This window comes from Oryza glaberrima, chromosome 4, assembly GCF_000147395.1.
Source record: "Oryza glaberrima chromosome 4, OglaRS2, whole genome shotgun sequence".
Lineage (NCBI taxonomy): Eukaryota > Viridiplantae > Streptophyta > Magnoliopsida > Poales > Poaceae > Oryza > Oryza glaberrima.
In genome coordinates this window covers 26,811,012-26,836,234 of record NC_068329.1, presented here as the reverse complement: position 1 = coordinate 26,836,234, position 25,223 = coordinate 26,811,012, and the positions used below count along the sequence as shown (strand labels likewise).

Here is a 25,223-nt window from a genome sequence, read left to right as displayed (position 1 = left end):
CGAAAGAGCTAAACCCTTTGTTATAAAATATAATAAATTATAGCATTTAGAATTTGTTTGAAAATATGACAATTTATCTACCAACATTTCTTCCTAACAAATTTAAATTCCTCACATGTCTATATTTTTAACCCATCATAACATTTTTTTATTTAGTTTTATCTTTTTATATATGTTTTTAATTTTTTAAAACACTTTAATTATGAAACGGAGGTAGTATTTTTGTTCTCTTCTTTCCTCACGGGGAAAAAATGAAAGGCCGCACAGCCAATCAGCCATAGAACGCAGTGATACAACTTGCACAGGATGAGCTCTCAAAAGCAAATACTCAACTCCATATATGGGTGCAGGAGCAGTAGCGCGTCAATCGTCAAAATAAGAGTATTGTTGACTACCCTACTCCATTTATCTACCACGTGCCACTTTAAAAGCCTCATGGGTTATGGGCTGCGTGGGCCGAGAAAGAAGCGGGGTCTGATGAGACGTGTGTTGTGCTCACATGTTCTGAACCTCCTGATGAGATGGTAATTCGTCATTGTAATTTTTGCAATGAATGTGAACTGAATATCTCATGTGATTTTCTTGCGCTCCAAATAGAATTTCACAAGAGCTCCCCTGCAAATTTGAATGGTCATCACAGCTCACAATAATTCCACCTGTAGTTAGCATGTATATATATAGCCTTTGTCCCGTGTTCTTCAAAAAATAATATTAGACCTTAATTCAATTGAAGATAATTTCTGAACTGAAGCTCCAAACACGCACCCAGCAAAAGGCACGGCATAAAAGTGATGTTCATAATGGGTTTTATTGATAGTAGAAATCAATTGAACCATTTATCTATTCTGATAGGAAAAAAATATTTTATTGCTCTAACTATTCTACCTAATTACTTAACCCCTAAACTCTTTCATGCTTATTTTATAATCTGAGCTATTTTGTACTGAAATTTTGATAGAATACATATGCATTTAGAACTTACGTCTAGTCCTCTCTTTTTTATTGAAAATTTTGAACTATTAGCGTAGTTCGAAAGCACTAAAGACTAATTTAACATCAAAAATTTAAAATTTAAAGTTCAAACAAACATCCATGGAAAATTTTGAAAATATTCTTGAACTTTAATAATGATGTCATATATGGCTTAAAAATAACAGTTTTAAATACAGCTTGTATAAAGAATAGAAAAAGAAATGTTATTTAAACATTAAAGTGAACAATTTTTATTAGTTTATAGGTGTAAAATGAGCCAAAAAAAATAGTTCACGGGTTAACTGATCCATTGAATTAGTTCGGATAAGTAAAATGGATTTATTTTCATTAGGGGAAGTAAAATGAATTTATTTTCATTCTAATACAATGGATTATTTATTGTCACATTGACTATGGGTAACAGAATATCTTGTATATTTCATCACCGATTAAGATCAATTTTTACCAGAGTTAGATTAGAAATTAGCTTAAACGTATCTCGGGATAAAAAGGCGACAGCACGCAAATCCAGAACGCAACATGTTCCGGCCGGAGAACGCAGACCACTCGGCAGTCGCACACGCGCAGCCGACGTAACTAACCACCTTACCAAACGGGACGATATAAGCAAAACCGCGACGCGCGCGGCCAAGAGGCAAACAAACAAACACGCACGCACACCACTACTCCATCAGCAGCAGCCAGCGAGCCCGCGCCGCAGCCACCCGCGCGCGCGCGCGCGGCCGGTGAGGTGTGTGAGATAGATCGTCGAGCGCGCGTACGTCGATCGTCGAGGCTGGCCGCCGCCGCGAGGATACCGGCGCCGGTGCGCGCGGTGATGGCGTGGTGGCGGAAGAAGGTCGTCTTCCCGGCGCGCCGCGCGTGGGCCGCCGTCTCCACCCGCGTCCGCGCCCGCAAGCCAGGTACGCGACCAAGCTAACGATTCTCCCCCCATCACCCTGACTCTGGCTGGTAGTAGTACGCACACGCATACTTGATGCTGCCCAAGGATGGCGTGCTAGCTAGTTCTTCTGGGAGAAATAATCTTGGTATACTTTCTTAGAGCCCGACAAGTTTGCTGCTGATTTGATGATCTTCTTGGTCTGGCTATGTCCATACAGTTCTTTTCTCTTTTCTTGACGCCATGAGAGATCCCATAAGAAGAGAGAGTTCTAGGTCTGAATTATATTGGAATTCAGTTCTAGATCATTTCGCTACTTCGTGGAGACGGTAAAACAGTTATAGAAAAGTGGCATGACTCGTGAAGTCATGAGTCAAAACTATTTAGGTTAAAATATTGAAGTGCAGTTACCTGGATGAATATAGAACTTCTCTGTTCAACTGGAAAGTCATAGCCATGCTTATTGTTTTTTTCCCCTTTGAAATTCATAATGTCTGGACTTTACATCTAAACCAACAATCCAACATGATACTATTTGGAATCTTCACTATAAAAAAGAGAGATACTGTTCGAAACAAAACTGCCCATGTTTTCATCATTCCTTCTCCTTCTTCTTTCCTCTGATCTTGTATTGTCAGTATTTCTGGTCATGCTCTCTAGAGAAGGAGCAATTCTCAATCTAGAGCTTATGCCATCTGGGAAATGGAAACCCTTTTGTTTTATGCAAAATCTAGAGCTTTTCTTCCATCAATTATTTACTCTTACAGTTACAGTGTTGACCATTCTTCAATTTCGTTCACATCAACCATCAACCAAGTATTTGTCCATGGTGGAATGTGATTCTTTTCCACTACAATGCCGCTGAGTGGATGAGACTTTGCAGGCTAAGTCTAGAAACAATCTTCCTTTTGCACCATCTCATCTCCCACTAACATTCTCCAAAAATCTAGCTCATCCAACACTACTCGATCCTAACATGTGGGTCCAAGATGAAAAGTCTATGGTGATACGATCCCTCTTTTTGGTTGCCAAACCAGAAACCACTACCAATGCCAAAATTTCTCTGTGATTTCAAAGGGTTTCAGGAATTTGTTCCAAAAATTCCAGCTTTTGCACAGCCACCAAAACTAAATGCTCTTCTGAAAGTCAACCTCCCCGGCGGGTACAACGCGACAGTGAAATGGCAGCGACCTACCAGGGATTATCAGCAGTGCACAGTGAGATACTGCCATTGGTAGTACTATGGTTTTGTTTGGGGAGTTTAAGATTTTGAGAAACAACTAGTGAGAATTTAGTTGGTGAGAATATAAAAAGGCTGGGTTTCTTGGCTTCTAAATTTTAGTTTATTTTCTAGATTGTACAACTACATATTCTTAAAATCTGGGTGGAAATCTAGACTGTTTGAGAAAGATTCTGACAGCTGAGGATTCTAGGAGAAGCTGCAGCTAACAGAAACTTCCCAAACAGGCCCTATACCTAGTACCACTCTGCTGCATTGCTGCTACAGTACCATCCTTATTCAATAGGAGCACCAAGTGTCACACTGTCACGAGGTCGATGGTTCAGTACACTGAAGATCAGTAGGTGCATGGATATTTTTAGGGTCCAAAATTCAGTACTACCACGCTGCCCAATTAGTGCCAGCTCGATCTCAACATCTTGCTTTGTCAACTAGCAGTAATGACCCAATCAAACATGATGTACAGTTAGTTACCTGCATCTTCTTCTCAGATCTGCACCAGATTCTGCTTGAACACATACACTGGAACTCTGCAAGCTAATCTCAAACGGGAAAGCAGCAGGAGTAGAGTACTGTCAAGTGGATCGTTCTGCTTGTTCTGTTCTGCTTGCAGCTTCCCTGCAAGTGTTAGCAGTATCAGTCTCCAATAATTCAGACCTTTTGGTATGAACTGAGCCGTTGCGATTTGCGGCTGCATCTGATCTGCACCCAAAGATTCTTCTTCGCGGTTAGAAAAGGGTTCCCTTGTACCAGCGTCGCACGCGACAACACAATTAATAGGAGATAATGCCGTCCACGCGTAAGCCCATCAACTTTTAACCACCAGCTTGTCTAGAGCTCGAGGCAGGGGGCCATGCATGCATCATCTTTCGGTTATGGTAGGAGGAGCAGGACGCCGACACTGATCCATCTACTTGACTGGTAGTACTACCAGTAGTTTAGTACCATGCTACTGTTTAGCCTCTAATGATTAATGAGTTGCATATACTCGCATAGTGAAATCAAACCGGGGCCCGGCAGAACAGATGAATTGAGTGAATTGAATTGAATTGAATTGACAGTGGGCTAGTTGGTAGTACTGAGTTGCTGTTGCAGAAGTGTGATGGTTAGCTGATGAGTGATGAACCGCTGACTGACGATGACTGGTCTCTTCATTTTTCTTTGCATCTTTCTGAAGCTACTGTGGTGCTACTTCTTTTCGTCCCAGCCGTCCACTGGATTGTTAATGGCCATAGTAAAGCGACGTCACGATGTCAGTAACTTGTGGTTCTCGTTCTTGGTTGGGGTTTGGGGTCATGGTCGAATAAATAAAGCCCTTGCTGTTGTTACTGCTTAATTAGTGCAGGGATTGAAGAGACTTTTCTTGGCAAGAACAGAGGAAGAAAGTAAGATTGAATTGCTTTTCATGTTTTTTTTTTGTCTCCTTTGGTTTGTTTTCTAGATAAGGATGGAGTACAGGTAGCTATCTCGGTAGAATATCGAATGTAGGAAAGTGTAGCGTCTGCCTTACTGTTTGTTTTTCTTTTTTGTTGGATCAGATGCCTCCCTAGTTCATCTTCCCATTTCTGAGAGGTGTTTCTTTGTCTATGTTAGCTTCTGGTCCTGGAGTCTGCCAAGATTTATGATATGTTCTTTTTTTACCTTTACCTTTTCTTTCTCTTTTGAGAGATAAAGAGAGGTAATAAAATAATCTTATGCCGATATGCTCATGCGTGTTTAGCAAGGACACATCCCTTTTGTCCTTGGAATAAAGATATCATTGATTCAGCAATTGGATTAGATTTTTCTGTTAGCCCATCTGTATGTTTGGAGGCCCAAAGTCTAATAGATCCAAAACTGTGCTACATGGGCCTAAAGGCCTTAATGCCTTCTTCATGAGTCCCAGCCTGTCAGGGCCATGAGCCCAGGACTTACTCCAGCATACTGGAGTAGGCAGATAGTAAGACATTCTTGCCAAAACAAATTAAACTGAAATTCTAAAGCAGATAAAACAAGGTGGGTAAATAGCCACAAATCCTAGGACTGACTTAGGTGCCCAAATTTTTTTTCTGGTGTGTTTGAACTCATCAACATTTTTCTTTTAAAAAAAATCGCATCAGCATATATTGACATCAACTATAGTTCAGGGTGCTAACAAATACTATCATACACTACTTATCTTGCCCACAAATTGTAAGGTCTAAAAGAAGCTAGCATATTTGATGCTTTTTTTTTCTCCACTTACAAAGTGGAACAAAAAGACACTTCACTTTCATATCTTTTTTTTTTCTCTTTGGAGGACTATATCTGATATAATCCATGACAGCGACGAAACCCTTATCTGAATTAGTCAAAAAAAAAAAACCCTTATCTGAAGCCCGTGCGTGCAGGCAGTGGAGGCAGCATACTGAAGCTTCACGAGGATGTGCAAACCTGTGGATACAAGGACGTGCAGGTGATGTTCGAGATTCTGAAATCCGAGCTGGAGGAATCACGCGCCCCGACGAAGCAGCGAAAGCCGCCGGCGTGGAGGCCGCCGTCGGCGTGGTCCAGCCGATCGTCGTCTATCGCGGCCGCGCAATAGAGACGTCGACGGCCATGACACGGACACGCGGATTGGCAGACACCGGCTAATAATAAGAAGTTAAGAACACCAACTTTAGTACTACGTGATAGCTATTAGTTTCGTACTTAAATGTCTAATCGCAGTTGTCAGGCATCATCATCCATCCCCCTGCCCGTCTATCCGGCAAAAGAGCGAAAATTTTCGGTAGCATCAGGTCATAAGCATCTGAAAGTCTGAAAAAGAAAAACTGTACATACTACATGGCGGTTGCGCTGAATTCTCGCAAACTCTGGAGGAAAAGATGGAGTAAGAGGGGTTTATTTTTCAAGTGTATTTTCTATCCTGTTTACCTATGATTCATGATGTATCGTTTTATGTTCTGTTGAAGAATCTCTGAAATGAAAGATTTTTCAGTATGTGCCTCACTTGCACTGTGAATTTGATGTAGGATGGATTCCAACTTTTCCAGGTAGCAGAAAATTACAAGTTCAAAGTTTCTACCTTCTCTATCAATGAAACAAGGCAAAGTTTTCGCCTTTGTTTTGTTTTTTGTTTTTCAAAGTTTCTGCCTTTTTATGTGTTGTGTGGCCAGTGTGGGCTTAAGTGGATTCTGGCAGGTGCAACTTGTAGGGTTCCTGTCATGCCAGAAGTTGACACTTAACAGAACTGAGCAACCCCAAAGAAGCAACCCGTTAATGGTCTAATCTAATGGGCTTTGAATTGCCTTGGCATGAGGCAAGCCTAGGCTCCTTTTAATGACACGACTTTGGTCTAAACATATATAATGGCATACAGCATGATGGTACATGTGCATGCTATTCTGATAGTAGGAGATCAAATCCCTTCGTTTGGATACGGCCAAACTGAAACATACAGATAATATTGGTATCAATTTGAATTCGGCGCAGCAACTAATTAAAATGTATCCATGCACTGAACACAAAATAAGTTCTGAGTATACACAGCGTGGAGAAAATGTTCTCAATATAGTTGTATCACATTGATGTAATTGACCGTGTTTAATAAATTCTTTCATTATCTAAAAAAATACACAGCATGGAGAAAATGTTTCAGAGTTCTTGGTGATGCTACAATATTTGTTTTTGGCAACTTGCTGTGGTTCTTTTCATCATGAAGTTGACATTAATATGAAGCGTATAAGAAGCATATAATAAGGACTGTATTAGATATTGTCTTATTTTTGTGATACATTGACATGGCGTCAACTTGCAGGTCTGTTGAAAGTGAAATTATTTGTTGACAGGAGGGCATAATTCAGGCAAGATACTTCCAAATTTGCTACCTCAAACCCCTATTTACTTGTTCCAAGGACAAACGGCCTCAAGGAAAGATATCTGATGCATATAAATATCAATAAACAACAATACTATTGGCATCATCCCTGTTCAAACAACTTTTTTTAGAATAATTATTATTGTATTCGAAAAATTAATTATTCTTACACTATATAAACAAAACTGAGTACAATTTACCTCTTATCCTCTTACTTAGAACACTTTCTAAGGGTGAAAGAGACTAGTAGGAAGATTAATTAAGTGGGAAATGACGCTCAATCAAACACTCTGAAAAATGATTGGCTTGATGAAGTAAGTGCTGTGAGAACTAAACAAAGAGATGAAGGAGATGGTTGCCATCCAAATCTCGCCTTGCCGTGCCGTGTCAAATTATGACACCAACAACAGCACACTGAAGGGCACGTTAATCCAAAAGCAAACCACAGAAGCCTAACCATTGTTCTCTTGATTGATGCATTATGTGATTTCAGAGAACTGCAGCTTAATTAGTAGGCCAAGGTATTGAAAACAAGCAATTGCCAATTGGCAAGAACCTACCCCTGTCAGAAATGCAAAAAAGAAATCCCCTTTGGATGGCATAAGCTATGCATGAATCATAACAAGAGTATAATAGAATTATGGTAGTATGGTGTTTGATACGGCACGAGGAGAATATAATAAGTACAAGATGGTCAGAGGACCGAGGGCCGCCATGAGAATGCAAAGGAAAGCAAAGACAGAGGTTTTCCTGATGTGTGTAACTTTGGCTAACACAAAGTACAATAATAAAAAAAGGCTCCTCGTTGCATAATTGTGTTAGCTTGCTTGTTTGATTCCCCCTGTAATCATGTTGACACAAAGGAGGTGAAAAAGTTATCCACAAGGCTTTAGAGAGTCATGGCTGCCATGATGCATATGTGCAAGGAGTGCAGATGAAATCTCCAAATTCTAAAGTTCTCGGGATTGAGGCAAATAAAATACAGTCGTCCTTGCAAAGACAGTAGAACAGGCGAAAACTACAAGAACACAGATGTCTCTGAAAAATAATTCAGTTGAAATCTTTGTAGTAGTACTGTAACTTTTGGATCATGTTCATATGTTTAGCTAAATATTCAGATATCAACATCCGTTGCCGAACCAAACAATCGGAGACGACAAAGAGGCCGTTTGACGGAGCTCATGTAGTACTCTTGTTGGAATTGTTCAAAGCCAACTACCTCCGAAAAACAAGCTGCCAAAGAATCCCATGGCTCAACGGCTCATATCAAGACATGTGTACTGAAATTTAGTCAGCTGGTAGCCCAATCCAGCCGGTGTACTGTACTGTCCATAACCGTCTTGCAACCAATTTGACCACAAGATGACATAAGTGCAGTTTTTTTTTTTTTTGTTATCTCTGCCGGATGTCAGTTGCTGGCTGCTTGGAATAGGACTCTCCAAGATTTCCGTTTCAATTTTCTTGGAACATCAGAGTTCAGAACATGCAGTATAACATGTGTTCAAGCAAAAACCGGCTTGGTTTTGCTTCTGTTTTCAAAAGCTTAACTGAAACTAAGGGAGAAAAAAGAAGGCAAGGAATCAATTTCAGAATTCAGAGTACCAGGCAGCAACTATCGTACGTCAACTGCCGATTCCTTTTGGTCGCCTTGCTTTCTTCGGTGCCGGCCTGCATCACCATCATCGCACTGCTAGTGGCACGGTTCAATTCAGTCCAACTCCAACTCCGAGCCGGCCACTCACAATTAGCCACCAATTAAGAAAAAACTTTTCAAGTAACTTGCACCAAACAAAAGATAAAGCGAAGAAAACCATCATGTGTCATGCATGTACACCCTAATCTTGATGAAGAAATAGTTGACCACTTCATGTATTTCCTCTAATCTTTAAGTATTTTTGGAATAAAGCTAACTCATATGTTAGAGTAATTATGAGATTATACTCTCAACTTTGAGTATATTTGTATTCAGACAGCTGGAGATAAGAGAAGAAAAAAAAAAAGAAGTAAAAGCATCCTATGGAGCCGTCTACACAAGCCACCTCACTCGGTATGAAAACGATTTCTAATCAAATTTGTGCCGTATAAGTCAGAGCAATGCGTGAGCCACAAACTACAGGGAATTATAGATTAAAAAAAAAAGCTTCCTTTTTATCTTGTCCTCAATTTGAAGAATCCACAGATTGCCAAGTCGGCAGCATGACGAGATCAGCCTGTGGCTTGCCATTGTTTTTATCTGAAGATTCTATCTCCATCTCTTGTGCAATTAGAATATTTTTTGCAGATAAGTTTTCACAAGCTTGGGGTTGGAGTCCATGCTTAATAGTGTGTGTGATGTGTGCATCCAAATGAAAGCTCAGTTGTTATCAAGTACTCCTACTTCTCCATGTACTATTAACTCTGCTATATCATTAAGAAATCGACCTGAATTATGGCGAGCAAAGACTGAAATACTAAGAATTGTTAAATAGATCAAAGCAATTATGCAACCTGTCCACTCTGATTTCACGGAAAAACACAGACACACAATAAAATTTAAGTAAGTACTCAATGATACTTTACACCTTTACAGCCTCATACAAAGTTGGTAATCCAAAAGCTTTGGTCGTCCTAACCAAAATAACCAATTAATCCCTCTCTGATCACTCCACAAAAAGTAAGTACTAGCTCAACAATTTTTTTTGCCTTTACAACATGGCATGCCACCCCTAAAAATTTAAAGCAGTACAACCATTAAACAATTCCAATTTCTCTTATTTCACACGTTTTTTTTAAAAGCATGCAGTTTTTTTTGGGGAGAAATTTATACTATAGTCTATAATAGCAAGCAAACCATGCAGAAAATATTGCTGAAGTTTCATAATGCGACGCAGGAAACACTGATGCTGCTTCACCGGACAACAAAAAGAAAAAAAAGAAAACAGAGGTGGCCCCACCTGTCAGTGTCCGTACCGGTCCACGCGTGTGTCGATACGGGAGGCAGGTTATCGGGCAGGAGGAGGAAGTTGGGTGGTGGGGACGATTCCGTTTGAGCGGGCCCCACGCCGGCCGCATCGCATCTCCCGCATCGCATCTCCCGCCGTCCGATCCTACTCTCGCGCCACATCGGACGGCCACGATCCGATCCAGGTGGGTCCCGCGCCTTTGCCTCCCTCGTTCTTCCTCCTCTGTGTTTAAGCTTCTCTCCTCCTCTTCTCCGTCCCTCTCGTTCCTCCGTGTGGTTTCCGGCATGTATATATAAGAACTCCACTGGTTCTTCTTATCTCCCTCTCTCTTCCTTTTCTCTTCCTTCTCACCGATCCTGGAATGGTCTCGGAGGGTTCTTGGCTGGCTTTTCGATTGGATTAGCAGCAGCCGGGTCAGACGGAGCGGAGGCCGTGCCGGAGAAGGGAGAAGGAAAGGTTGGCCGCTGTTCTTTCACCTTGTATGTGTGGATTGTTCAGATGTTACCTGTGTTGTTGTCTCTGTCGTGCGATGGACGGGTCCGTGTGATTGTGTTCGTGGTTTTGGCTCTTGAATTGTTCTGTGATGAACGGTTCGGGGGTCTGTGTTTGTGATCATGGTTTCTCCTGAATTCAGAGGTCAGAGGAAGGTGATTGCGTATGGTTTCGGTGTTCGTTTTTTTAATCTTTCTAGTTTTGTGTTCTTGTGAATTTGGTTTCTTCCTTTTCCCTGCGAGTATTGGCACACGGAAAGGTTTTAGAATAAAGTTGGTGATGATCATCGTCGATCGATCCTTGTATTAGTTTCTTGGGATTTGCAAGGCTGTGTGGGGGTCCATGGAAGTTCTGATTTCTTGTTCTTCGCGACCCAATCGTATTTGTTTTTCTTCTTCATCATCATCCTCGAATATCCCTCTGTTTTTTTTTGTTTTTGCGTGCCAAACTAAGCAAAAGAGGAGTTTGTTAATACTCCACTGAAATTTGTTTTTTAAACTGCATGTTCTGATTGCTTCTATGGTCTTAAACCCAACACTTTTCTATTCCAAGTAATCCATTTTTACTTTAATAGTTTTTTTATCCTGCATGTTCTGATTGCTTCTATGGTCTTAAACCCAAAAATTTCTGTTCCAAGTAATCCATTTTTACTTTTCCAGTTTTTATTCAGTTAAAGGCAGATATGTTCGTTAAAAAAGATACTGTTTCCTCTGGGACTATATGAAGTTTCCTGTTGAATCCGTACATATCAATTGCCTTCTCATACATCTGAATATCTGATTCCTGAAAATAGGAAGCAGTACAACTTTCCGTCTTCATACAGTACCAAGCTAAGCCATGCTAGCCTGCTAGCGAAGGAATTGACCTTTCAGAATAAAAGGTCAATTATCTCAACTAGATAGGATTATAGGGAAAAAGTTGTAGTAGCAACCTTCTTTGGTTGACATGTTAGATGTTTGGTTCTTTTATAAGCAGGAAAACTTACAAAAAGGGTAGACTAAATAATCATAGGTAAAAAACTAGGGTACATGAAGGTTTACCTATCTGAAGGTTCAGAGTTTACATCTCTGGATATTTTGGTTCAGTTGGAAATGCGTTGCAACTTCAATAAACCAACGACATAATGCATGGAGATTAGTACTACTGATATGCATACCTACTATCATTAGCAGTTTTGGTCAAAGTTGTATATTTATTAGACAATGGATCATAGAACGCACCAGAATGTCCATATCACAGGTTCGTTGGCAGTAGTTTGAAATTTTTTCATTACCTGTTACCGGAATTCTTTTCTCCAGAAGAACAACGCGCTACCAGAATTTACCATGCTTATATGTTGAACATAAATACACTCCATCAGTTCGATCATGGAGTTATTTCCAGTTAATAAAAGATATCTGACTCCATGGAGTCATTTCCAGTTTCAGGTGAACATCTAACATGGATGATCACATGGGAAGACGGACAGTTGGTGGCCTTCTCTTCACCAAGGGGGGCTCAATTCTTCTCTTCAGAGAAGACAGTGCGCGTCACAAGGCCACCAATTGCTGCACGCGACACGGTTGCAGCAGCAAGCATTTGGCCGGCAAAGACAAGCAAACACACAGGGCAGCAACAGCAGCCAAGGAAGCATCAGAAACCCCTCGGAGATCACAAATTTTCAGGAAACCCAGCACGAGGACTCCTCAGGGAAGTACTGCTACTGATAACATCAGCAGGAATGCAGCAAGCTCCTATAGCGAAAACGACAATAGGCCAAGAGAAACTCCAGGGCGTGATTTAATCGCTCGTCTCAAAGAGAGGGTCAATGCATCAAGAAAACGATCATTGAACAGAGAAAACAGTCCATCATCACCAAATGGATTAAGTGCTACTTCCTCAAGTAGTAGCCGCACAGTCTCAAGACCGTCGCATCGGGCAGCTTCCCGAATAAGGAAGGCAGATGAAGGTGCAAATGCAGGAGCTGTAAATGTACGCAGAGACAGCAGTGGAGATACCAGGAGGAATTCAGATAGGGATGTCGATGATTTCTTGCTAGTTGAGCAGGCAGCAAGAGATAGCACTGAAGGATTCATATCTGGATTCTTGGCAAGATACAGAAGTAATCATCAGGGACTACTTTCATCTTTGGACGACAGCATAGAGGATGCAAATGGGTACTGGCGCTTCAATATGGAAGGAAGTGAAGAGGTAAAGATCATTCCTTTTGTTGCACATCACAGTGTCCATCCAAGGGATTTGCAGAATTATGTGCGGGCGAGCTAGCTTTGGTACAGTGAAAAAACTGAATTATGTGCAATCCATTTTGGTGCTCACATAGTTATATTCTGTCTCGCAGCTTGAGAACTACTTCATATTCAATGATCGGCACAGAGGGATGAGAATGGACATTGACGGCATGTCTTATGAGGTATGCTAGTTATGTTTCCCTGAGGATTCTGCTACTACCTGTCATTTTTTCTTGACATCTCTCTCTCACGCACATTTCATTCTGCAGCATCTTTCATCTTTCATGACTTGTTTTCACTTCTCAGTTCATTTGTGATGCTCTGCACTGTAGGAATTGCTAGCATTGGGAGATAGAATTGGCACCGTAAGCACTGGCCTTTCAGAAGACGCGCTGTCCAAGTGTCTAGACAGAAGCATGTACATGGCCACTACTTCAGGAACTCATGAAGATTGTGAGAGAAAATGCAGCATATGCCAGGCAAGTTCATTTGCATGAGTAGATTGCGCATGACACTGTTTGCAGAGTTGGATTGTACTGACTACTATGTACGAAATCTTTCTGTGTGCATTCTTCAGGAGGAATATTCAGATGGTGAGGAGGTGGGCAAGATGGTCTGCAAACATTACTACCACTTCTCCTGCATAAAGAACTGGCTCCGGCAGAAGAACTGGTGTCCCATTTGTAAATCCGTCGCTCTGAATACCAACTAGCACTAGCAGGGTGCTTCTTCAGAAACCAAATGTACAGATTCTCCATGAATGTTCTACCCAGACACAATTTGCATTCTTTTTTTGATACTCTTTTAGATCGAACCATTCGTTCGCATCCTCCAGACTTTTTGCATTATTGGTCTCCTTCAGTTCACAATTTGCACTTGTGCAGTACGAACATGGAAAGGAACAGGAAATAACTCCTGAAAAATGAAAAAAAAATATAGTTCCTCATTTTCTCTGTTTCTCATTCTATTGAAGTTACTGTTCAGTGCATGTTCCTCATTGCACACTTTCCCCACCATTAAATATCTCTTTTATGGTGGTTAGCGATAAGTCTGGATATAATTTAAGCTGTGTACATTGTTCAAATTTCAAAGGGATAAACACTTGTTGCGAGGCAACTTACATGGTTGCTTGCTAAGGCCGGATGAGCACTGAAATCAAATGTGCTCGATCTCCAGCTGACCGCCACAGATGCAGGCCGCGGTGGCCGTTCAGTAGCCCCCCCGCGCGCGCCGGTGACTTGGCGGGGGGCTCGTCGATGGGGGAAGGAGGCGGTATTGTGCGGTGGATCTGCTGCGCCCGCCATCGGATGCTTCCGCCGCGGTTTTGGGAGACGGTTGTCGAGCTCGGCGGCGAAGGAGAACGTGGGATCTTGCAGACGAGGTGGGATGCGACGGATCTGACGCAGGAGATGAGTACCGGCGGGGCGGCGACCAAGAGAGGCGCCGCCACCGGAGGCGACGGGGGGAGGAGGGGACGGCGAGGGCGAGGCGCCGTTGATTTTTTGCAAAATGACCCCTTGTTAACTTTGGATCGTGGTACTGGTTTTTGCAAAAATGCCCCTGGTTCGAGTCCTGATTTTGCGAGAACGTTCATAACGTTTACAAAATGCCCCCTGGCTTGGAGAATCGCTTCGAATGGTAGCGAACTAGCGATCCTGATTCTTGCAACTATCTCTTTCATTTCTCACCTACCACCCCACCGTTTCGGTTATTCGGTGAATAAGTCAAATAGCATATTTGTAAATAAAAAATAATTTATGAATAAAACTTTTATATACGTGTTCTCTTTATATGCATATGTATATATAAAAATGACCAGAAAGATAGAGTAGGATGCAGGACGCTACACCACAAACTCCACTCTTAGAATTAGATTCAAGAGTTAAGCCCTGCCAAACAACCTCTAAGCAGGAACTAAAGGTGACTGAATTGGAGGAGTTTTTTCTTTGGTATTTCCCATGATGAATTTCGTATTTACTCGAATTTAGACACAATTGCTCATCACTAATCCACTGCAGTAAATCCATAAATCAGATTGATCTTGCAAGCTCCCCTATAGTCTTCTGAATTCTGATGATTATTGGTTAATAGAGGAACAATAAAATCAACCAGATATACTCGCAGTAATAATGATAATAACAAAGGAAAGGTACAGGGAACAGTCTGCAAATATAATTAGCCAGATACATCCGAGATGCAGATCAATGCATCATCATTATCCACATGACCCGGAAAACAATACTTTAGTGGTGCTACTAATCGGTAAGAAAACAATACTTTAGTGGTGCTACTAATCGGTAATTCAGTTCACTGACGGCAGATTTTCCCAAGATTAGGATCGTTTGTTACTTCAGTGTCTCTCTGCTGCTTCATACAGAAAGAAATAAGCATTAAAATGTGGAAATGGTAAGATAATGAAGTGGACGGCAAGTAGATGCTAAGATGCAGCATCAGCACCAGATAATATAAGTGACATTAAGTGTTCCTGCAGAACAAGTCACAGATTAGAAACAAAGCAGAAGCTACCAAAAAAATGTGTACCAAATATGGAGTATAAGATGAGAGCGAATACTATATACTTATTATGGAATTAATAACTCGATATATTTCTTGGTTGTACTGATTTCTCCAAAACCTGGTTGGACATGTAATGAAAACATAGCATAAATGATGGTACATGACTCTTAAGCACGAGGTACTAAATTACTAATGTTTTCTGCGATCAGCTACATGACACTGCGATAGATTGCTTCAACAGCCAATACTAATAAAACTTCCTGTCTCTCTACATTAGAGAACTGTAAGGCATGGTGGAGTACTCAGCTTATCTGTGCCTGCTGTTACAATTACAGTATCTTTACTTCTAAATTCACAGCCAAGCCACCACAAAATTGCACAGCTAGAGCGAATAAGTACACCGTTAGTCCGTTACCTGTACATGGTGTAGTAAATTAGAACTCTCAGCCTTGAAGAACCTTATTTGGATCTAACTGCCCGCTACAGTAACTGGAAGGAACTGCGGAGAGATCCATTTTTCCTTTCCACTCTTCGCCAGGCTTCAAGGTAATGGGCTTCTCAACGGCTGCAGGTTCAACACACAACATATGTTTGTATTCTTCATCCCCAAAGTCTTGCATGTTTTTTGTCCTCTTGTCCCATGGGTTCCACAAAACTACACAGGCAAAAGTATGCACGCTGACAGGCAAAAATTGGTGTTTGATACAGCTGGATACAAAGATCTACAATCATATTCTTTAACAAAAGAAAATTACTGTGATAAATAAGCTTACCAGCATCTGGAAGCCCGTCTTTCCTTAAGACAAATGTCCGTTTCTTCTCATGATCAATGATTGCAATTTTTACTGGTGCATCTAGATATATTTTGTCAACCTGAAGGTATCATTTACAGATCAGTCTATGTAGTATCATTTATAGCATTTAAGTGGCTTACTTTACCTCTGATTCGAACACAATAGCGTCCCCTTGCTCTGTGGATCGCTCTTTTCCCCTCAGACAGTCAATGTAGTCCAGTGTCTCCAAGCCTTCAATGCGCACTTCACTAAGGTAGTTTGCAGCTTGGGTAAGCACGGAAGAAAATTGAATTCCCAAGTTTCAAACATTGAGAAAGGTACATATATAAAAAATATGACTGAACATGCTTAACATTGTTCACAAACCAAGCAGTTGCACATGCCACGAAATTGCATGAATCACCATTGGTCCTTACAACACTCTATCAAAGGCTGAAATGCCCACATGAATATATTTCTTCTGTCTAAAAAAAATCACCATTTGCTTTAACCGATGACAGCAGCTACTTGGCTACATTTTTTCCCAAGCGCTTCAGATTACAAATTTATCAATGCTTCTGCACTGAACTAAAAAAAAAAAAAGTTCCATCCATAATGCTAGTGAGCCTTCTCTACTGACTGAATCTTCAGATTGAAAAAAAGTATTAACACTAAAGTATACAGTTACTATTCTGCAACATCTTCTTTACTAATTGAACATGTTTATTAGCCAAAAAAGAGAGAACCTGTAATGATTTGTTCTAACATGTGCTTCCAACTTCCTTTTATCTATAGTCTATACAACCTAAAATACAGAAAATAGCATGTCCCAACTTTTACACCTAGTGAAATAGAATTTGTAATTACAGAATTTGCAGGTGATATATCCCCATCAAAAGAAGTAGCCACATATGTACAGTGGCTCCTAAAAAATACATCGCATCTACCAGACTTGAATGGCACAAAGGCACATAGGTCATGCTTATGACCCCTTTGAAAATACCCAGCAAGTAAAATTTAATAATATACCACCAAAAGTCTTGCACAACAGAACTCCACTCTTCCAATTCTGCAACCTTAAATAAGTTTCATATTGAAAATGTATGAACCGATAACAGAACAAAGGGAGCTGAATGCAGCACACACACCTTATGTCAGATACAGAGAAGTACGTGTGGTATGCAAATGTAAATGAGAATGGTCTTCCATCAGTGTTGGTGTTCCTTATTCGAGAAGTGAGAGCCAAATCTCCTCCAGGCCCAAGAGCAACTCTTAATCGGAATTCAAAGCTGCACGCCATTATTTGTTCAAAGAAACACGAGGAAAAGTAGGGGATTGAGACTAACATGCACACAAAGAAAGGAACAAAGCATAAGCTGGATAACACAAACCTATGAGGCCATATCTTGAGATCTTCTTCAGAAGTCTTCAGAATAAGATCAACAAAAGCTTTAGCAGCAGTGCTTGTTGGAAAAGGTGGAGGATTATCATCAATAGCCCAGAACCGATTCCTTGCAAATCCATGTTTCTCAAGAATTCCATGAGTGCCAAACTGCATTTATATGGTTCCTTTGGATGATTCTGGCAGGCAAGTTTTTTTAGCATGAACATACGAGAAGTTATTATAAATGAAATTGCCATACTTGGGGGAAGCAAATGGGTATGCCACCACGGATTGCTTTTGGAGGCTTGAAAGTGGCCTGAAAAGGAAGAATTTAATTTCAACACCGGTTTGGAAATGTGATGATTAAAAACAGTAGCAGTCCCAAACAGATATTACATCACATTGTCACTTAATTGGACACACGTCAATTGGAGCAGAAGAAACAATTAGAAAAATAGAAGGGCCAAGATATCCAAGGGTCTTGACCTAAGAATGTGCTAATGAAATAAAATGGGATATATATTTTTCTAATTAATGGCCAATTTTATTAGTGGGTCTGGGGACAAGGATGACAGGGATGTGGTGCCAATGCATCTCATGCAAGTTTATCTATATAACAAACTAATAACCTAGCCAATGAGGTCATCCATGACCTCATGACTGCTTTCATACCTTGCTGCTTACAAAAAGTAATTCATCCCCACGGTCATTCTTCCAAGAGGTCACTTGACCTCCATATAAATGGACCTAGCAAAAGACAAGATAATTGATTAGCTACAGGAGTTAAAGCCTGACTTATAAAAAAGTGATAAAAATAATAAATTTTCATGTAGGGTCAATGCCCAGTCCATGAAGAGTTGTCTTCTTCCATATTGATAAACCTTGAGTTCGGATAAAAAAAAACTAAATTACATCAGCAAGAACACAATACAATTTAAAATGTGAGATAAGAAAAACTAGTTACATTCAAGCATGATACCCAAAGGGAAGTTTAGAAAACTTGGAAGTAACAAAGCTAGCTAATTACTGTATCAAGAGGCAAGAAGGATTCACAGAAATAGCTGGATAACACTAAGACTCACCTAAACACCTACTTGTCACGATATAACTCATTCACCCATTATAACAATAGCGTTGTGTAGCTCCACACCACACAACCATGTCTTCTCATCACTTGTTGGCCCTGATTACTTACCATTTCTTGTCCCTAACACACTTCGCGGCATCATATAATTAGTGAATACTTGTACTGAGACCTAGTTTCACCTTTTTGTTCTGCCTTGTGACTCTGAATGAGCTATGCTCTAAGATGTATGCAGGAGTAGTTTGTACTTTGGCCAGAAGGAGAAGGAGAAAGATTAACAGAAAAGGAAGTTCATATTGTCCTTTTATCTCTGGCCCCTCCATTGCAACAAATACACGACAGGAAAAAAGGAACCAATTTGAGTTTAGCTTGAAACTATGGAGTTATCTATAGCAGAATTGAGTTCACAGAATCCAACACCTCCAGAATTCTATATTTAGTCCCAGTTTCTCATGATATGCAACTGAACCAAGTCCAAGGATACGCCATAATGTTAAATGACAAACTTTCAAGTAGCATAGTCGGTACAACAAGGGCAATTAAATGCGTATAGCATCAAACGCAACATCCAAGGATTATCCATCTTAGAAATATAGAAGAGGATAACCTAGGCCTTTCGCTTTCAAGTAGCATAGTCGGTGCGTCTCCCACTAGGTAGGTTCCACAACAAGAGAATTGTCCGTATATTACTTTAAGTCTTTCACTATCATATTTTACAATCCGGGTATCAAGTAGTGAATGGCACAGTGACGTGTGATCAAAACTACACCACTTCATCGCGGGGGCCAAAAGCATCTCTTAATTTCAGAAAATCACATCCCTTATATGGTTGGGGCCAATTCCGGAAATTTAATTACAGCTAACACCCTTGATTGATTGAACATCCGTAATATGAAGATGGCATAAAGCACAGCACCAAAGATAAACATCGGAAAATTTGCCTTTTTGCAGCAAATTTAACATGCTAAAATGATAGTAAGCCTGAACTTAACCAGCATGGATCGCGTAATGCGCCAGTTATTCATCTGCCAAATCACACAAACCGCTCATTTGCAACAGAAATTCCCAATCCCTCCCCCCTCCCCCCCTCAGCAAAAGTTGCACACACGCGCAGGCTTTAAACCCCAAACCGGATCGGCGCAAATGCGCCTCGAATCGAACTGGGAAAGAAGCACCGAAAGGGAGCGGGGCGCGCGATCGAGCTGGTTTGTTAATTACCTCCGCGGAGAATCCCCGCGCCTCGCGGAGCACGACCTTGTCGAGGCCTGAGGGGCCCTTGGCGCGCTCCACGGACGGCGCCTGCGGTCGCGGAGACCTGGGCGTCGGCGGCCAGGAGGCGGTGGCCATGCTCGCGCAACGGGAAGCTCTCGTGTAGCCGAGTAGCCCGCGTGCGGACAGAAAAGCTAACCCCTCAACTTCTGGAGGCAAGAGAGTGGTGGACTGGAGTAGTGGTGTGGGGAGGAAAGTGGAGAGGCTGGAGAGGAGAAGGCTATTTATAGGTGAGGCGAGGAGGAAGAAAGGTGATTAATTTTGACAATTTTACCCTTTAAAAAAACTAATTTTACAAATGAACCGTCGCCAAAACTTATTTTAAAAATAACCTTTTTGGTCAGCGCCAAATTAACTGGTGCTGAACTTAGACACCTCAGCGCCAAATAGCGTGGCGCTGAATATGCGTTGGCACTCTGACTTAGTCTCTTATCCGCGGTGGCACGGCATTCAACGTCAGTTGACGTAACGCTGAGATGTCTAGGTTCAGCGGCAGGTGATTTGGCGCTGAACAGAAGGTTCATTTTTGAAATAAATTTTGGCGACGGTTTATTTGTAAAATTAATTTTTTCAAATGGTCAAATTGTCAAAATTAATGGAAGAAAGGTGGTTACGCTGGTTAATTACTGTGGGTCTCTATCAGTGTGTTTTTATCGGCCGTTAGCTAAAATTTAAATTGAGTATATTGTGTTTATGGTCATCGTTTATTACCAAAGTTTTACTTCGAATCATCTTTTTACGTATTCTTTTCCGCTTTGGAGTAGGTTATTTCGTATGTGTTTCACCTGATCATCCAAAAAGAGTTTCTCGAGCACATCAATAGCTTAAATCACATCAACACATGTAAATCAGCAATCTTGCTGACTTTACATGTAGGTTGTTCTTTCCAAGATTAGTCAACCTCTTTCATAGAACATAATAATTAAAAAAATATACATACTATATGTTTTAGAATTTTAAGTAAGTTTCAGGTCAACTTGTAAACTTGTAAGAAGATGGGATTTTGTAAAATTTTAGAAACATAATATCTAAAAGTTATATGCCATAAGTGAGAAGACTTGTGATTTCTGCAACTTTAACCATAAAAGTTTTCTGAAATGTACTCGATTGTTTGTAACCTTGGTTGGAAGGTATGATCGACCAGGAATAAGCTTTTTCATAGGTATGACGGATATGCCTGATTTTTTACAACAATCTTTTTTATGAACGAAAAAATAAACTATGCATTTGAATATGCCAGTGTCATCACAGGTCATTTTCATGCACGGAATAAATAAAACCATCCCCTAATCCCTATCAAACATATCCTGAGCCGCATGGCGATGGATTAGAGGCTGCCTGATCAAGGTCGGATGGAAATGGAACTCAATTACTCAAGTTGCTCAACTAAAATGGGCGGCATAATTTAAAATTGAAACGTCAAAGCATACTTGACCGTTGAACAAACCACTGGATCGGGCTGATACTAATACCATCCACTTGACTCTTGAGCACCCAATAAGTTTCTCGGGTCGAAAATCCGAATCATTATCGCTTCGGCGAATAGGATTCGACATGCTGTACCATCGAGTAACTTCAAGGAGTTTCTATCGGCAGGACATATGGCATCTTCCCAGATTGTTCATATTCCAGAGATTCGAAAATGGCAGGCTGAGAATAAACCGACAATAGAATCACGAGCTTAACTGTGCCCCCAGGGAGAAAACTGCAGCATGTCCAAATGCTTTTCAGATTTCATGGAACAAATAAAGGAGTTCCACCTGGAATGTTACACATCATTTGCTATGGAAAAACTTTGACGCAACAAAACTACAGGAGACAATCAACACCACACAGGAGCCATTCCTCTTCAAATCGAATGAATGGCATGGCTTAACAAATCTTATCTGTAACGAGGGGCTTTAGCTTTTTCTTTTTTTCACACCAAATGACCAGCGCAACAATTGTCACATTTGCACATTGATGAGCTGAGGAAATAATTCATCCGTTTGAACCCAGATTACAAAAATAAGACTTGTCTTGTATTGTATGCAATCCATATGGCTAGTTTGTTATCTTCTCATTGCATGTTGTTTAGTCCTGTACTCTGGCACATCAATGATGATGCCAGCGGGAGGTAAGCACACCTGTACCCAAAAAAGAACAGCATTAGCAGTTTCCAATGTCTCCTAGTAGAGGAAAAAAAGTTCAAAGGCCGTGTTTAGTTCCCTTCAAACTTCCAAAAATTCCGTCACATCAAATATTTGGACACATGCATGGAGCATTAAATGTGGACGAAAAAAAAACCAATTGCATGGTTTGCATGTAAATTGTGAGACGAATCTTTTGAGCCTAATTACGCCATGATTTGATAATGTGGTACTACAGTAAACATTTGCTAATGACGGATTAATTAGGCTTAATAAATTCGTCTCGCAGTTTATAGGCAGAATCCGTAATTTGTTTTGTTATTAGTCTACGTTTAATACTTCAAATGTGTGTCCGTATACGTTAAAAAAAATTTGGCCAAAGAGCCTGTTTTGCTAGTGAACCCAACAGCAAATGGTAATGTATGTTTATTGAAATGGTAATCATGCCATTCCAAAAGCTAGTTATTTAAAATACTGATTGTCACTCAACAAATGTGCTGACAGACTTAACATTATATTCAAACAGGTGAAAAGGTAGCAGCGTAAATTTAATGTATACAAAGTACGAACACAAGATTTCCTTCAAAGTACTAAAAGGCACTTGTATTATTGCCTTTAAAGAAAGACTAAAGGCTTAAACATTTTACTTTTATTACACTAATGATAAAGACGGTATCCACCAATATTAAGTGACAAATCCTCATGGTTGGTTAACTAAAGAAATATATCTGTTCAACCTGATAATATGAAGTATACGATACAAAATGAAACTTAGGAGGCAAGGACCTGAAAACATACTTTGTAAGTTTGAAACTTTCATTCTATAAAAGGTAATCCTGAGTGCACTTTCTGTGCGTATTCTTCGTATTCACGACCAAAGAACTGCCTTAAGAAAAATTCTTCATACCTGGTCTTGAGTGAAGGAATCACAAGAAAAATAAAGCATGAAACCTAGTAATACGAACTCTTTTATGAATATGTTCTTATTTAGTGGGTGATGAAACATTGAAAAAAATAGGCATCAACAGACTTTGTACTTGCAACTGGCATTCCCTTTAATGGACTACACACGGTGGTAGAGCTAGAGCTATCATGTAGGAAATCTTCCTCTAGAGCTAAATCGTCAGAGTTCGAAGCTTACTCTCTTCTTTTTAAGAAAAGGTATACTTATCATGGGTACATCTACAAAATGGGTGGCCCAAAACAACACAAAGAATAAAGAAATGTTCTTTTATAAGGATACGGTATCCGTTTTGAAAAGAATCGCCACAGCACCAATGTGAATGCAACTGTGGATAATGGATTACACAACATAACCTGGGTTCCTACTGCCCATATAAGAAAGCCAGAATACCCAGGATGACGCATAAGCCTGTAAATTTAAGCATTGATATCAGCAACATAAATTATTGATTGGCCCTGAAGAATTATATCATGCTAATGCACAAGAGGGAAAAAACTAATACGCACGAAAATTAGTGGAAAGAATTTTGATTATGTATCAGGAACTATAAACAGCCTCATACAAAACAAATAAATAGGATGTTACCTATACACCCCATGAGTAATCAGCTTATGTTGGTCTTCATAGTGAATTCTTATAACATGCGTAAAGGAACGCCCAGCTGTCACCACAGCAAGTTTACGAATAACTTCACCAATAATCACCATTACTAAACCAACATAACTGACAAACCAATACTCCTTCAATTCAGGGAAGAGAAGAGCTTCTGTCAGGTGTTCCAACATTGCAAAACTCATTGCCAAAACATACTGCTTGCTGATAAGAAGTGCTGCATGAGAAGTACTTTTATTAAATCACAACACAGGCATGCAGTAAAATTAGGGCTGCGTAAATCCAATTTAAAAGGTAAGTAAGTAAACAATAAGAGGAAAAAAATCTTATACACCCAGTTCTAAACAATGGTTCTGATTTTTTTTATTGTGATGCATTGTGACAATCCAATCACATCTCCTTTTATTCCATGATCTTTGGTGTATTATATTTTGTTTCACAAAACACAATTTTTGGTCCTTGTTTTGGCGGGAAAAAACAGCGTAATCCCAGCTAAGCGAGGATAGCTATTTTGGACCTAATTCAAACTCTAAAATTGACATTTATAACAACTTGGAAGTAATTACTTCATCCATTTAGAGCTTCTGATTTAGGTGCTCTACCTCTACTTTAAATCAACCCATCGTCATCCGCGCGCGTGTGTGTGTTCTAGATTTAGCAGATAGCACATGATTTGGAGGCTTGTTTCTGTTAAACGTAAAAGAGGGTTACTATAACTGCAACATACCGGACGGCATAAGCAATTGAGTGCAAAAATGTATACAGTACTCTGGCTACTTATCAGATCAACACCGAGTGGAACATAACTAAGACAAGTAAATAAAGTGAAGAATTTAACTATGCAATACGTCAAAACAAGCACTCTGCCAGCAACCCATGAGCGAATGTCAAAACTATAGAATCATCTGCAGTGCCTCACATAATTCTCAACGCAAATCCCAATCGCATGCGTTCAAGCAGAACCAGACCAAAGACAATTTTATTCGAATCAGTTCCCACGAGGCATTTCCTCACCAGTCTGAACGAATACATTCGCTTCAATTACCGAATAGAGCGGCTGGAATCCACACAACTACAAGGACACATCCTTCAGTAAACTTTTCTCTATATCTGACGATCCCAACCCAAAGCAGCGAGGAAAACAGGGTTAGCGGGGGGGCGTCTCACTCACATGTGGCGGTGACGTTGCGGCGGCCGTGGAAGGCCGCGGCGAGGACGTACTCGGAGCCGTGGAAGATGACCAGCGCGGCCGCGAACAGCCACGCCTGCGCCCTCGCCGCCATGGCCACCGACGGGATCTGGGCAAAGGCGACCGCAGTAGGGCTCAGCGCTCGCGCGGCGGGAGGAGGAGGAGGAGGAGGAGATGCTTCGCGCGGCGCGGCGGCTGCTGCTGCTGCTGCTGGGGGCAGAGGCAGATGCCGCATGCGGGAGCGGAAGCTCTTCTCTGCTAGGGACCGGGACGGGGAAAGCTTCGAGTGGCCATGCGAGGCGAGGCGACACTGACGCCGACGGCGAGAAAGAAGGCTTTACATTGGCGAGTTGGGCCCAGGATTAAGCCCATAGAGGCCTGGGGACGAAGGCCGATATTAGAGGCCTAGTGAATGGTCTGGGCTTCTATGCCCAGAAAGCTGGGTGGCTCGATCGAGAATCCGAGATGGTGATAGCGTGGATTAGGGCCTTTTTTTTTTTTTTTTTAGGATTCCAGCTCTTAAGAGGGTGTTTAGATGGGGCTAAAACTTTTTAGGTCCTCTTTGTTTAGGCTTAGACTTATTGGCTTAGACTTTTAAGTCAACTTATTGGTTTATATGATTTATAAGTCGGTGGATTTAATGTCCTAAGTTTAATGGTGGAGTCATGCATCTACCTTATATAAGCCAA

At 40.8% G+C, this 25,223-nt stretch overlaps 4 protein-coding genes across 8 annotated transcripts; 2 read left to right on the top strand and 2 right to left on the bottom strand.

The window, feature by feature from the left end:
• The first annotated feature begins 1,615 nt into the window (after positions 1–1,615).
• On the top strand, positions 1,616–7,922 carry LOC127771951 (uncharacterized). 3 transcript variants are annotated; one of them, XR_008017243.1, is made up of 3 exons: positions 1,616–1,895; positions 5,483–5,964; positions 6,892–7,922. XR_008017243.1 is itself a non-coding variant. In XM_052297909.1 (2 exons), the coding sequence occupies exons 1-2, from the start codon at positions 1,811–1,813 to the stop codon at positions 5,674–5,676; spliced, it is 279 nt and encodes a 92-aa protein (XP_052153869.1). In that variant the 5' UTR covers positions 1,616–1,810; the 3' UTR covers positions 5,677–6,074. The 3 variants fall into 3 exon arrangements, 1 of the variants encoding a protein (XP_052153869.1); XR_008017242.1 differs by lacking the exon at positions 6,892–7,922 and adding an exon at positions 6,107–6,854; XM_052297909.1 differs by lacking the exon at positions 6,892–7,922 and having other exon boundaries at positions 5,483–6,074.
• A 2,267-nt stretch (positions 7,923–10,189) lies between these two features.
• On the top strand, positions 10,190–13,559 carry LOC127769900 (probable E3 ubiquitin-protein ligase RHG1A). Its single transcript, XM_052295560.1, has 5 exons — positions 10,190–10,349; positions 11,807–12,575; positions 12,724–12,795; positions 12,946–13,092; positions 13,191–13,559. Exons 2-5 carry the CDS (start codon positions 11,826–11,828, stop codon positions 13,323–13,325), a joined length of 1,104 nt encoding a protein of 367 aa, XP_052151520.1. The 5' UTR covers positions 10,190–10,349; positions 11,807–11,825; the 3' UTR covers positions 13,326–13,559.
• A 1,161-nt stretch (positions 13,560–14,720) lies between these two features.
• Positions 14,721–19,829, bottom strand: LOC127769901 (putative glucose-6-phosphate 1-epimerase). 3 transcript variants are annotated; one of them, XM_052295562.1, is made up of 9 exons: positions 19,590–19,829; positions 17,960–18,034; positions 17,547–17,603; positions 17,295–17,455; positions 17,052–17,192; positions 16,070–16,172; positions 15,904–16,003; positions 15,546–15,785; positions 14,721–15,098 (listed from the first exon to the last, which is right to left on the bottom strand). In XM_052295562.1, the coding sequence occupies exons 1-8, from the start codon at positions 19,716–19,718 to the stop codon at positions 15,574–15,576; spliced, it is 978 nt and encodes a 325-aa protein (XP_052151522.1). In that variant the 5' UTR covers positions 19,719–19,829; the 3' UTR covers positions 14,721–15,098; positions 15,546–15,573. The 3 variants fall into 3 exon arrangements, with proteins under 3 accessions (XP_052151522.1, XP_052151521.1, XP_052151523.1); XM_052295561.1 differs by having other exon boundaries at positions 17,052–17,455; XM_052295563.1 differs by lacking the exon at positions 14,721–15,098 and having other exon boundaries at positions 15,683–15,808.
• Positions 19,830–21,454: 1,625 nt separating this feature from the next.
• Positions 21,455–24,834, bottom strand: LOC127769903 (probable protein-S-isoprenylcysteine O-methyltransferase). Its single transcript, XM_052295564.1, has 5 exons — positions 24,517–24,834; positions 23,319–23,562; positions 23,013–23,141; positions 22,568–22,676; positions 21,455–21,766 (listed from the first exon to the last, which is right to left on the bottom strand). Exons 1-4 carry the CDS (start codon positions 24,767–24,769, stop codon positions 22,586–22,588), a joined length of 717 nt encoding a protein of 238 aa, XP_052151524.1. The 5' UTR covers positions 24,770–24,834; the 3' UTR covers positions 21,455–21,766; positions 22,568–22,585.
• Between the last annotated feature and the right edge of the window lie 389 nt (positions 24,835–25,223).